The 12,848-nt window shown below is 42.5% G+C and overlaps 1 protein-coding gene across 1 annotated transcript in view; it reads left to right on the top strand.

The window, feature by feature from the left end:
* Window positions 1–8,264: 8,264 nt before the first annotated feature.
* LOC109479910 (hemicentin-2-like) overlaps window positions 8,265–12,848 on the top strand; it is a 9,589-nt gene continuing 5,005 nt past the window's right edge. The window contains exon 1 of the mRNA XM_019781958.1: window positions 8,265–8,426. Within this exon, the coding sequence (XP_019637517.1) occupies window positions 8,369–8,426 (58 nt within the window). The 5' untranslated portion in view covers window positions 8,265–8,368. The remainder of the gene's footprint in view (window positions 8,427–12,848) is intronic.

The raw sequence follows: 12,848 nt of genomic DNA, 5'->3' as shown, positions 1-12,848 counted from the left end.
CCGAGCCGTTTCTGTCGTTTGTACTCAGGGTGCTATTTGGTCTAGACTGGCCATGTTTCAAATGGAACAACGTTAGATGGGACTTGGCCAGATTATGACTTTATAGCAAGAGCGTAAAGTAGATCATGTGTGCGAAATAATTGGGTGGAACGAGACATAACTTGCATCATCAGGCTTTAAGTATCAGATGTATAAATCTATCTGGGCGACATGGTGGTTTATGGGATTAAGATTAGCCGGGTCGTTATGTAGTAAAATGTAGTTTGTGTTGGGTCAAACTTCTCGGTGAGTTACAGGAATAGTAAGGCCATCTGTATCTGTATCTGTATCTGTATAGCCGGTATAACCGCCTTTCGGCGTAACACACCAGCTTCGCAGGCACGCGGCGCGGCGGCAGCTGGCTATATTACACCGATCGACTTGTTACACCTAACCCTTGAACTTCTAGCTCTAGACATTGTTTAAAGCTATCTATTGATAATGCCCCTACTGTACTTGGTGACAGTGAGTTCCACTCTGCGATAGTTCTAGGAAAGAATGAATTCTTGAACACCTCAATCCTTGGTTGATAACTCTGGTACTTGAATGCGTGGCTGAAAAAAAACCCCTCAAAATCGAATGCTGAGGACTATTATCAAAAGGTAATGTCAAGGTAGCTGAAGCTAGGTAACCATATATACTCCATCATAGGAACTAATGCGTTAACTGTCTTCATTCATTTACATATCAATACATTGTTTTAGATAAATTTATTAAGTACCTATTTAACTACACTGATGAAAAGTAGTGGATGCTAATTGTAACGTCTGGTAGTTTTCAAGACCTATACTGTTGCTTCAATTCCCGGTTTATCTCATTATCTGGATGTGTAACCTACAATGACGTATCAATGTATTAAACACAGAGCCAAAATGCGTCAATTGAAAGAACTAACTTGCAGAAGTCTTAACGAGAGCATTTATCGTATGCTGTGATGACAGCAGGAATCAACAGTGACTGTAGATAGAACCAGACAGTGTTATGAGGGGGACTACTTAGACAGTTTGTGCAATGTGAAGGTATATAATGACCTCCCTATGGTATTAGTTAGCGGATATAGATCTAGTAGGTGAAAGGATGAGTAGGTAGGTGGGTGGGAGAAGGGCAGGAACCAAACATCATTCGTAACAGTGCAACGTCAACACCACGACTTCCTTTCGCACGGGACCGGTAAATGGATAGTTATGAATGATTGAAACTGAAAGAACGTTAACTAGACCGTGAAAGACCATGTTCCTTTAACTTCTTTTCTTTCATAATTGAGTCTAGACTACCACTGATCTGCCTTCCTAACCTTGAGAGGATGTCGAGATGTTTTGCAGGTTTTGCAAGAACAGAGGCTGACGCGGCTGTCCTCCTTTGAATCTGGAAATTTCCCGCTTTGTTATTAGGCCTAGGAAAAAATGTTGTGTTTCCTGTTTCCCGACCGACCCTAGAACAAAACCTGCAGACCCTAGCCTTCTTTTGTGGATCCCTGCCTTGACTTTTTCAATGCAAGCTGATCAACCTTGTCTAGCTCCATAATCTGACACCTGAGAGATCAAACGTTGCACAATCTGTTTTCCAATATGTTCTGCTCATGATAAATTTTCTGGTGCAGTAGAAAAAGTTATATAGATCGCCAAAGTCTAAAAAAAATTAAAAGAAGATGATACCTACCTACCGACCCTATTTTTTCAGGACTGAAACAGGAAACATTATATTTTTTCGTAGGCCTTAGAGAGCGCCACTGTCGTTTGTGGCGCCTTGTATATTACACACGCTCTCGTCTTGAGTGTAGGTTGCTGGCGATGAAATCATCGTGACACGAATTATCAGGGAAAACAGGACGTAGGCACAGGGTATTAATATCGAGTGACGGGTCATCCATCACTTCTGAGTGATGCATATCTATACCAGTGCTCTTCTGTTGACGCCGAGGTGATTGTATACAACAGACATCTGAAGTCAAAGTATTCTGGATTATGCATGGGTTAACAGATGAAAGTATTTTCTGTAAGCCAGGAACATCTAGAACAAAGCGCTCATTTAGCACCTTATATTTTATTTTATTCTATATCATTGTATTCACATATATTTCATGAATATTAGGCAAGAAGCACAGTTGCTTATGTGACACCTTCTACTCAAAAACATAAAACGAGAGTAGAATACAATTACAAGATGCATGCATAATTACAAAATGGATACAAGAAAAATGAGTATAAACAAGACGAGTTGGTGATTTATCAATTATGAGAATCTACCAGTACAGTAAAGGCTTCAATTACATGGAAGACATTACAGTTTTGTGGATGTGAAAGTGACGTGGACCATCGTAGCAGTAAGGAACAAAAATACTGTTATCGAGATGCTGTAGCTTGGAGTTACCAGGTGAATTACTAATCTGGACTCTACACACGTAGTGTCTTTAAAAACAATGACCTTCTCAATACCCTAAAGGGAACATCAAAGAGGAGCATCTTCAGTCTGAAACATGCCTCACAATAAGCGGTATCTTGCCTTCGGAGTAGAAGTGACGTACCTATTAAGTAGGGCTATTAATACCTTCCTCCCCTTCATGTAATGTGTCAAGTAAGATGGCAGCAGTGGAGCGGTACATTAGCCGACATGTCTGCATATCGTTCAACGTCTTCACCTAACGACGTTATTGAGCTGTTTTTCTTCACAAGGCTTTCCCTGTTCGATTATCAAATCTTATCGATAGTATTATTCATATTTGGCATGCTGAACATCTGTCTATCTGTCAAATGGTTCAATCACGTGGTTATGGGCCCTCGGCTGCTAAGGGTGAATGAGGACCTTTTATCAACAATGTTTTACAGCTTTGCTATGGAAAGTTATGAAACGTGCCGGGCTGGATAGTAGCTTATTCAGTGTTCTATTTAGTATGCTAAGGGGTGCCTGCCATCAAATATCGAGCTTTGTTGTCCGTTACTAATGCCATTCCTGCAGTCACTACATTTACACACTTCAGATACATCTCTGCGCATCTAGAGCTTTACACAATGTACTTCAATATGTGCTTTTGGTCATATAGGATAGAAATGGGATATCCCGTCCGTAAAATTTACACACTTCTCACGTTTTATGTATGACATGAAAGGTGTTTGCAGTATCTCCCGCAGTCGTATAATACACGTGCCTTTGTGGACTTGATGCGTGAAGTCTACTCAAAGACAGCCTACAAAGTTTATTACACTCTTTTCTGTCAAGGAAATCATACACCTCATTAAAAATACATGCCCGTCTCTAATGCATTCTTTTAATGCATGTCCAGGATGTATGTTGGAGTTGTTTGGCATAACGGCACGTTAAATGCGCGGGGGTATAGAACTTGGGAGCGGCATGAGCCTCAGGCGATGGCTTATTCATCAAAGCGTAGAATACGAGAGCGCAGTAGTCATGAATTGTAAGATCGGGAAAGCCTCCCATAGATAAAATGGAACAACCGACGTATCAGCCTGGCTTCCCTTTCAGCGGGCAGAAAGATTTATGATTGGAGATGAAGCTGATGCAAAGAAAATGTTTGTCAGTTCGCGATGGGAAACTGACAAACGTCAGCGGAACTTTGTCTCGGGAAAAGTGGATCTCGCAAACACCGCGTGATGGGAACGGGGATAAGCAGAAACTATAAATAAACCTCATTTCCCCGCCGTACGAGGGGCCCGTGGTGTTCCAGCGGGAGTACTTGTTCCAGAGGATCTCACTCTCTTAAGGCACAGTCAAGCCTCCTGGTGCGAATTAGAAGTAATAGTTGGTATGTACGAGGGGAGACTTTCTTTGATGTGAATATGGTCTCTAAGCAAGATCCAGCACCAAGCTCAACTGTACTAAATTAACCTCATTACTTACACACTTTGTGACGAGCTAATCAATAATTCTCCAACCAAAAGGAAGGTTCAATCGAACATAAAAGACAATGTTCCTCCGAGTCTTTGAAACCAATAATTGAGTCTAGGCTCTGGTCGACAAGCACGTGGCAGTCTTCGCTCGCGGAGGAAATGAAGTCTATTATTTTCTTTGTTTCATTGCGGAACATGGGATACATGTTAATGTGACCGGGGCAACTGTGGCGTTCTGAGGCTTTTGTTGACTTCAAACAACCAGTGATGGCTTGAATACAGGCAGTCTATCAGATTATTGCCCTTTTGTTCAATGAAACACTGCGAATCTATTTTCTAAAGTACCTACTTATCTCAGCTTGTATGTTGATTATTAATACATGCAGGCGTGTCATCTCATTCAAATTCGGCAATCCCTCACAAGCATTTAAGCTTGTTCGACTGTCTAATTACATCGGCGCCATGTGGCACACAACAAATCTATCAGTCCCTCAGATTAATCCAGTAGGTTTCAGTAATCATTCCGTGTCTTCCAGAGCACAGCGGTAATGTGATCGCTGCCTGGAAACTAACTCGTGAGAAGTGGTCTTTCTCATCCACTCAGTGTTCCCTTGTCCGTAAGTGTTAGCGAGCTTGTATCTGAACACCGTGGCGTGTGGCGGGCAACCTCTGACACCATATAACTTTCCGCCGCGATGCCTTCCGACGCCCACAGAATCTTGTGTCAAGAATAACTAGTATGAGTTCAGAAAGTTCTCTGAGCAAGTCATGAGAATGCTTAACTCCTGACACAGATGTGTCTCCCCGCCAGAACCATTGGTGGGTTAAGCACATAAGATAACGATGGCTCCTCTGGCGTGTACGCTTCGTTTCATCCACAAGATGAACGACCCAATATACCAGGGTGCTTTTCCACATCACGTAAGGTCAGAAGTTAAATGTAATTTGCTGATGAATGAATACCGCTGGTGCGGCATTTCTATTCATCCTAAAACCACACGGAATTGTTCTCTCTTTCATCACCTGAAAACGTTTAGTCACAGTTGGTCCACTACGTGACCTCTGAGCTTGACCCTTTGTCCTCCGTTCTGTGAGAAGACCACCACATGGATATTTTTAGATGCCTTCATCAACTCCTTTTTTAAATGGGTTCCAACCAGGTGCAGTTCCGATAAGCTATGTTCCCCCTATCCTCCGCTAGTTGTGTGTCGTGTAGCATTGACCTTGTATTGATCTCACAATTGCTGCGTAAATGCGATTAATCTTTTATTACAGAGACTACTTGGCCTTCTTTCAAGGCTGCAATAACAATCTATATGGCCCTAGGCCTTTGAAGAGAGGAACGCGGAAAGTCATTTTACGTGACGGGCATTACCTACATTTTAGTTGGCTTCCATCAAACTTTGTGGTCTCGTTTAATTAGATTTAGGTTAGTGGCTTTGGTACACATCACAAACCGAGAGCTTTTCCTGTTATCTTCGGCTCATTTACTGCGGATTCAATCTTCACGTCAGCGATCTTTATTTCATTAGTTGTAAGGATCAGCACTAAACCATGTTTGGTTATTTGCATTGCAGGCTAATTCAGCAATAGTCCTTGGAGGGGGTTAGCGAGTACGTTTCGCTGAATGGGGGGTATGCTAACATTTTCATCCAATGTCTGCACAGTTCTCAAATAGCAAATATTTCAATGTCGGCCACTTTTTTCTCTGCCACCAATGCCGATTGAAACGCCAGTGTGTGTGTTGTGTGTGTGCAAATTATGAATGTTGTATTATGAGTAACAGAATGAATTCGAAACTCAAAATCTTAAATTATTGTTTAAGTACAAATTGATGTATCATGATTTTTACGCCGCTTTTACTCATCTATGTATTTATTTTTCTTTCTCTCTCTCTTACATATAGCCACGTGCGTAGTATGCCGTAATTAGTGTGGGTGTTTGTTTTGAATTACACTAGCCCTCGGGCAAGGATTTGCAAAAGTAAGACAACTGTTATTATCATTATTATAAATATTGTGAATGGATTTGAGAGTAATATTGCTATTTGTGCTTGGAATTGTAAAGAGAAGTTGGTGCCTTCGCCAGCAATCCTTCTCAGGGAGACTAGCGTAGATTGTTTCATTTTCCACCTCACCTCACCCCCAAATCATGGTATTGGTTTGTGCTTACATTCCTACGCGTAGTTAGGGATTTATGACACGCCATATTCGCTGAAGGTCACCGGCGTCCTCTGACAATTCCCTGCGATCAGGGATTGATAGGGTATCGGTCAGACCCCTCTATTTGTCCTCATGTGAAGTTGCCCATTACTTGTGGCATTTTGCCCTTCTGTGGCTTCTAAGGCGGCCACAAATGTGTTCTGAGTGGTTACAGACATCGCTGATTCTGACCAGCCAAAGGTGGTAATCTCGTAGATTCGCTGCCATGCGGTGAACAAATGGTAATTCCCGTTTGCACCGTTAGGATGCCAGGCGTGGTCTTAGTTATCGGCACCTCATCTGCCAGTCCGCAATCCTCTCTATATTCAAAGACATTCCGTGTGTTATTGGCAGAACCGTTACCGTTTAGCTGGTATGGGAAGGTTATTGCCCAGGTAAGCACCACTCGATTCAGAATGTGGTTTGTTGAATATCTAATTTTAATTTATGTATTCAGATTCTTGCATGTTTTGTCTAGTAAACACACGTACAGATTATAGGTAACTTCGTCTTCCACTGTCTCAAAAGAAGAGGTCAAACCCAGTAAAACTAATACCATGTATGTTTTTTTTATATTTACATGTTCACCACAAAACAAGGCTCATGGGAGCCACTCAAATGTTTTGAGTTACTGTACAGACAGTGAGGACAGACGTTTGTTGACCCTTAGACTTGACAAGTTTAAGGTTATACCCATGTGGGAAACAATCACGTGGTAGCTTGTTCCACAGTGTTGTAGAATGTAGTATGATGTTAGACGTAGTTTCTCATACCATTGTATTTTCTTTTTTCATACATGTTGTTTGTACCTGCAATTAGCCCACGGGCATGTATTTGCAATATATAAATTTCCTATAATTTACGAACTAGCAAGTTGCAGGATGCCATACGGAGTGATAGGTTCCCTCGGCGGTAGTTTCCCAACTGTCGCGCCCCTCCTCTTCAGCAGCATCCCCAACAGCTGTCAGTGGGTTATTAACGACGTGTCACCCCGACAGACACGGCTGGCGTTCCCTGGCTCAGAACACGCGTCGCAACCTGTTGGCTATAGGTCTTATTTACTTAATGCTAATAGCGTATTTGTCTTCCCCTTTGTTCTCCTTAACCCGTGGACATCAAAGGCATAAATGATGTATCGTTATCTCTCCGTACTGACCCTACTTGGTTACATGAAAGCAAGAAATACAGAGTGAAGCTGACAACTGATTACTTTTCTTGCATTAATAACGTGACTAGCCAGCACGGGTCGATCAACAGTTTGATAAAACATGGCGGGACTTTTTCGACCGACGCGTCGGAGAGAGGATGAACATTTTGATTTATTTCGTTATCTATATCCACGGAGACGAACAAAGTGTCGCATCGACGTCCCCTTATTGGCTCATCCATCACATGTACAAAGCTCTTTTGACAAGTAAGGAAACCATTTAACCAGACCCTAGGGCCACTGGAACACTAAACTGTCAAAGGCGTGAATATGAGGAGTATTTACATACCCACCAAGCCCCAATACAATTCATTTTTTTCTGCCTAATTTGTCATTGCAAATTCAATTCATCTGATGTCATTATGAATATTGTTTTATTGCTAATACTGCTGAAAGTTTTCTAAACTAAAATAGAGCTGACGTACAGTTAAGCTCACGTAAATCGAATGCGTGATTACTTCGTTTAACTTTAATAGATATGATACCTGTATTAGAATGTATACTCGTAAAGGCAATAATTGGATCATCGACAATAATTATCCAGTGTTAACTGCTCATTCTGACGTGTTGTGATGTAGATGTGCCGCTGTGTTATTGGTTCATGGTGGTGTTATTGTAAATATATTCATATACTGAATCTGAAATACCCACAATTTTACCCGCACCCACCTACTACCCACATGCAAATCCATATACTTGAGAACAGGAAAGTCCTACGTATAATTTTACGAATATTGCAATAATGAAATCAGTCGGTGGTTGTTGTAGAGGATTTCCTCGTGGGACACAAGTTAAAACGCAACAGTGAGAAGCAGTGATGATGGCCCATATCGCTCCGCCTTCCGTAAGGATTTGCTTTATCTCCACGCCAGCATCTGGTGGCTCATTGCATAGCCTGCGTGTCGGTGCGTGCGGCAGGCTCTTCGCGAGCGGAATACCCGGGTACGGCCGAGGGATCGTTATATTGGAAAACCGCGGCGAAAAGGTGTATTGATGGTGATGGTCTGCAGTTTTTCACCCATTTTCTGTTTCGCTTGGAGTTCAGGGGTCCCCCTCGAGGGAAACAGTCAGTAACCATGGGACGTCCTGCCAGTCTACTCGTGCACATCGCGGCTAGTATCGTGCTGTGGGAAGGTAAGCCACTCCGCTCCGGCGTTATCCCGACATCGTCTCATGTAATGAGTCCGAACACTTTTATCTATTTTTCGATTACCTCTCGTCTGTCCCTGGGAACGATTTAATGATCTTAATTAACAATTCCAAAAATCAATCGGATGTGTCTCAGCAGTTGACACAGTAATATCTTACTCTCATCTGTAGGCGTTAGAGAAAGTGGGAGAAGAGATCAATGAAAATGGTATGTTGCATGGCAGCAATTACCATTCACAGAATCACTTTAGCAATGTCGACCGCATTTTGTATCAGCATGGCATGATATTGTATTTCCTCACGACTTGGTGCCAAGATTGCTTTCTGCTTCCCCGGAACAGCTCTATCTATCAGGCATCCAAAGGTTCAAATAATATCCGAATCGCTCATTATATTGTTTACATCCTGGGGGGAACCTGATCAAAGTAAGTTCTTAAAATCAGGACTCTAGCCTTGAGTAATGCCTTTTGCCGGGTATCATTGTCCAGTATTTCCGGATACGTGTGAATTCTGATCGGATATTTGCTCAGAATGTCGCCATTTCTGTTGTATCTGTCCGAAGCCCAGGCTTCAGTGTTTCATGTCGGCAGATTGTGTCAACATTACACTTCCCTTGTAACACGAACAGGGTCGTTCTAGCACTAGTCCTGCCCGTATGAGCATCTGCTTTATGGAAATATCACTCACAATGCTGTGGATGCTAACATCCTGTGGGAGAACCCCTTTCACGTACATGTTGATTCTCGGTCCCAGTCGGCGCAATTAACGGCATGTAGAGGGTAACAGCCCGGTCTCTGAGGGTCCACGGGTCTTTATGAAAGCATTGCACAGGCCACATCATTACCTGCCGGGGATTGCAGAGAAAGAGGCCACTACCTATTCTGCCCTACTTATGGGATCAAGCATGGTGTCAAGGACTATACATCTACGTTAACGTGAACATAGAGAAATGTGTTAACAACAATGGCAATTCTACAGGGCTCGATTAGAAGCCATAGTTTCCCACCTAGTAGGCTCTCCTCTGGGCAAGGCAACTTAAGATGTAGAAAATGTCTTAGTTTGAATAATTGCTAGTGATGCGGCGACATGCATCAACCTTATCTTGCCAGGGAGGAGGTGCATTTCGGTTTTGCCTACTGGGTAAGAGAACCATTAGGGATTCCTCTTGTCTGACCCAGGGCAGAATATGGTCTATTATTTCGCCTCTCTGTCGACTGACTTTGTGCTGTTAGTCACCAGGCGAATATGTCAGCAGAATACGTCGTTTTGCTTCATGTTGTTTCTTAATATAGCTTGATTATGCCTGACTGGTAAATGCTAGACGGCTGCTCAAATGTGGGGAAGATAATTTCAACATGACGATGACAATTTTCTTTGAAGAGTATATTACATTCTGAACGTGAACCAATGCCAAAAAACTATCTACGGAGATGATAACAAAAGATTTTAGATTGATGTGCAGAAGCCACGAACAAAACTAATGGGAATAGACAAAAAAATAACAGATGGTGACTTCCGCTCAAAGTTGCCATCCATTAAATTGGAAAGCCACAGAGACGTTCTGTTGCATGTATTGCTTCTGGTTAGACTTTTAAAAGTTTCCGAAGAGCTGAGTGCTACATTCTCTGCATGACCCAGAGCAGAATAATGTGGACTTCACTTTGTAAAAGAGTGACTGGCAGATGGGCTATGCAGGGATTTATGCCCCTTTACAGTTTTCCTGCAGGAGAGATAAATGCACTTTACTCTTTGTCTGGTATGTTGTTCAACATGAAAGCCAGCGGTACTCTGTTACAGACTATCAGCTTCTCAAAATATCCGCTGGATGTCATTGGCCAGCGGGTTACTTTGGTGAGCAAAACTATCCGCTGGATGTCATTGGCCAGCGGGTTACTTTGGTGAGCAAAACTATCCGCTGGTCATTGGCCAGCGGGTTAATTACTTTAGGGAGCAAAAACATTCGCTGGATGTCATTGGCCAGCAGGCTACTTTAGTCACGTGAGCAAAATATCCGCCAGTCATTGGCCAGCAGGTTACTTTAGTGAGCAAAAGATCCACTGGATGTCATTGGCCGGCAGGTTACTTTAGTCACGTGAGCAAAATATCCGCCAGTCATTGGCCAGCAGGTATTTTAGTGAGCAAAAGATCCACTGGATGTCATTGGCCGGCGGGTTACTTTAGGGGGCAAATTAAAAAAAAAGAGTTTTTGCATTCTTTCTTACGTCATAAATGGATAAACGCTACAAAACCCCGCCATATCCTGGCTAAAACGTATCAGATACTTGTAGATGACTGCGGAGTGAACGGTTTTGCATAGTCGAAGTTCTTAAAATCACACCAATGACACGTGTAATAAATTCCAAACGCTTACCGTCTCAGGTGGGAAAGCTTAGTCTCTTAAAAACAATCAACCAGTAGTTAATTACCTTGTTTGCATCCACGTTTGACACGTAGCCGTTTTTCAGCCGTACGTAATCTCAGCATATGTCAGATTTGTTTAAAGATAGTGATTGTATCTACCTCGTCAACGTGGAAATATGTCAGCAATAATAAAAAGGAGGATATTTGAGTTATCTCTGAATGCAGTTTCTCTTATCTTGGCTTTGCAGTGTCCTGAAGGAAGCGCGCGCCAAAAGAACAGACAATAATTCTTATGCATGGGGATGGCTCCCTTTCAAGCACACGTCTGTGGTGTCATATTTCACCGCTGTGGCTACGGTTTTGTTATTTGCTTTAATCCGCGAGCCCCAGGTCGGATAAATATTTGTCAGGCTGACAGAGTTCACTCATACACGGATCCCAACCAATGTTCTTGTCCTCTGATCGCCAATAAGGCAGTCCGGCTAAATGACCTTTTGGCAGGCTCTGTAAGCAATGTTTATTGACTATGTGATGAGAAAACTAGCCTTCTCCGTATACTGAATATGTTATTTGTGTATGAACGTGGGAAGAATTACTCAATCACCGATAGGGATCAGTTGGTACGTAATTTTTGACGTAGATACGTGAGGGAGAGGAAAGATTGATGAGCGTAGGGTTCCAGATACCTGTAATTTCTGTCACTCATCATAGTCAGTTGTTCGGCCCAAACGAGCTGTTAAAAGCCGTAGCAATCCATTCGGCGCCCTTAATAACACTGTGACCGATAGTTGGTTGAAGTCTGCGCAAGTAATTTAATGCCGAGTACGCAATTTTAGACATTTTACGTGGGTCAACAACAAAAGAGACAACTGTAACGACGTAGCCAATTGCTTTCAGCAAACCTCCCACTATGTCACTGTTGAGATAACAGGTATTTTACACGGACTGTTTCTGCATGTTTAATCATGGAGATCAGATAAGCCGGAAAGGTAGTCTTTTTGTGAGGTACTACGGCATTAAACATGTCCACGTACGGCCTGCACTCCGGGCAGCAGCTATTGAGTCTTGTCAATTTTCCTGTGCGACCTCGCTGTGGGTGCTGTGTGCTCGTACTACATGTAGAATATATAACCCTGCTAATGAAGCCTGAGCACGTAGGAGCCCATGCCTGGCATGACCTTCACTATCCCTTCCTGGAGGATCCTTGTTGCCGGGCTGTGGACGCCAAAGGTGAGGCGTTATCTCCCATGTCAACATAGGAACGCCGCCTTAACGTGATAATGAGTCTGGGAGAGATATAAGACCATATCAAACTAGTGAAGGGAGGTCAGAACCCGCCAGTGGTCTGTACCAACAGATTCAAAGGCTATCACGCGTGCAAACATGATTGCGGTTTGTGTGTTCCGGATGTCTTTGATTACAACATAATCTTACATCATATATTTCCATTAGTGACTAGTCATAAAAAGGAACCTAATGTTTTATTTAACCCCGTACCTAATAGTGTACTCATGCAGCGTACTTGGTCATACGAAGTATAGTTTGTAGAAGTGTGACAATAGGACCTCACAGAAGCAATTCTTTTAGTTCAGATTTTATTTTATTTGAAATATGAGGTAATAGTTATCTTTTCTCCATGGTCATGGATGTAAAACTTTCATATGAAGACGATAGAACCGGTAAGAAATAAATCATGAGAGCGGTAAGATTGCCATTTTATTGACCATTTTACAATGTTGCGAGGTAATTATTCTGTAATACCGAGCAGATTGTGCGATGTATTTATATCTACAAAGTTGTGTTTGGTCACGCACTGGGAAATTAACATTAAATTTTGGACGTCTACCTCTACATTTACGATGTCCCGATTATTCTAATTTTACGCTCCATTAATGTCGTGGGACCGACAATGTAGAATGTCCGCCTACTAAAAATCCCTACGCGGATTGGGTACTTGAGAGCGGGGCTCTCTTGGCAAAAATAGCAGCTGGGATGCGATATTGCAGAAAAGATGACGCTCATATGAGATTCTGGTGCAGAAGGAAA

Source organism: Branchiostoma belcheri, unplaced genomic scaffold (genome assembly GCF_001625305.1).
Source record: "Branchiostoma belcheri isolate BF01 breed outbred unplaced genomic scaffold, Haploidv18h27 scaffold5, whole genome shotgun sequence".
NCBI lineage: Eukaryota > Metazoa > Chordata > Leptocardii > Amphioxiformes > Branchiostomatidae > Branchiostoma > Branchiostoma belcheri.
This window is presented reverse-complemented; position numbering and strand designations above follow the sequence as displayed.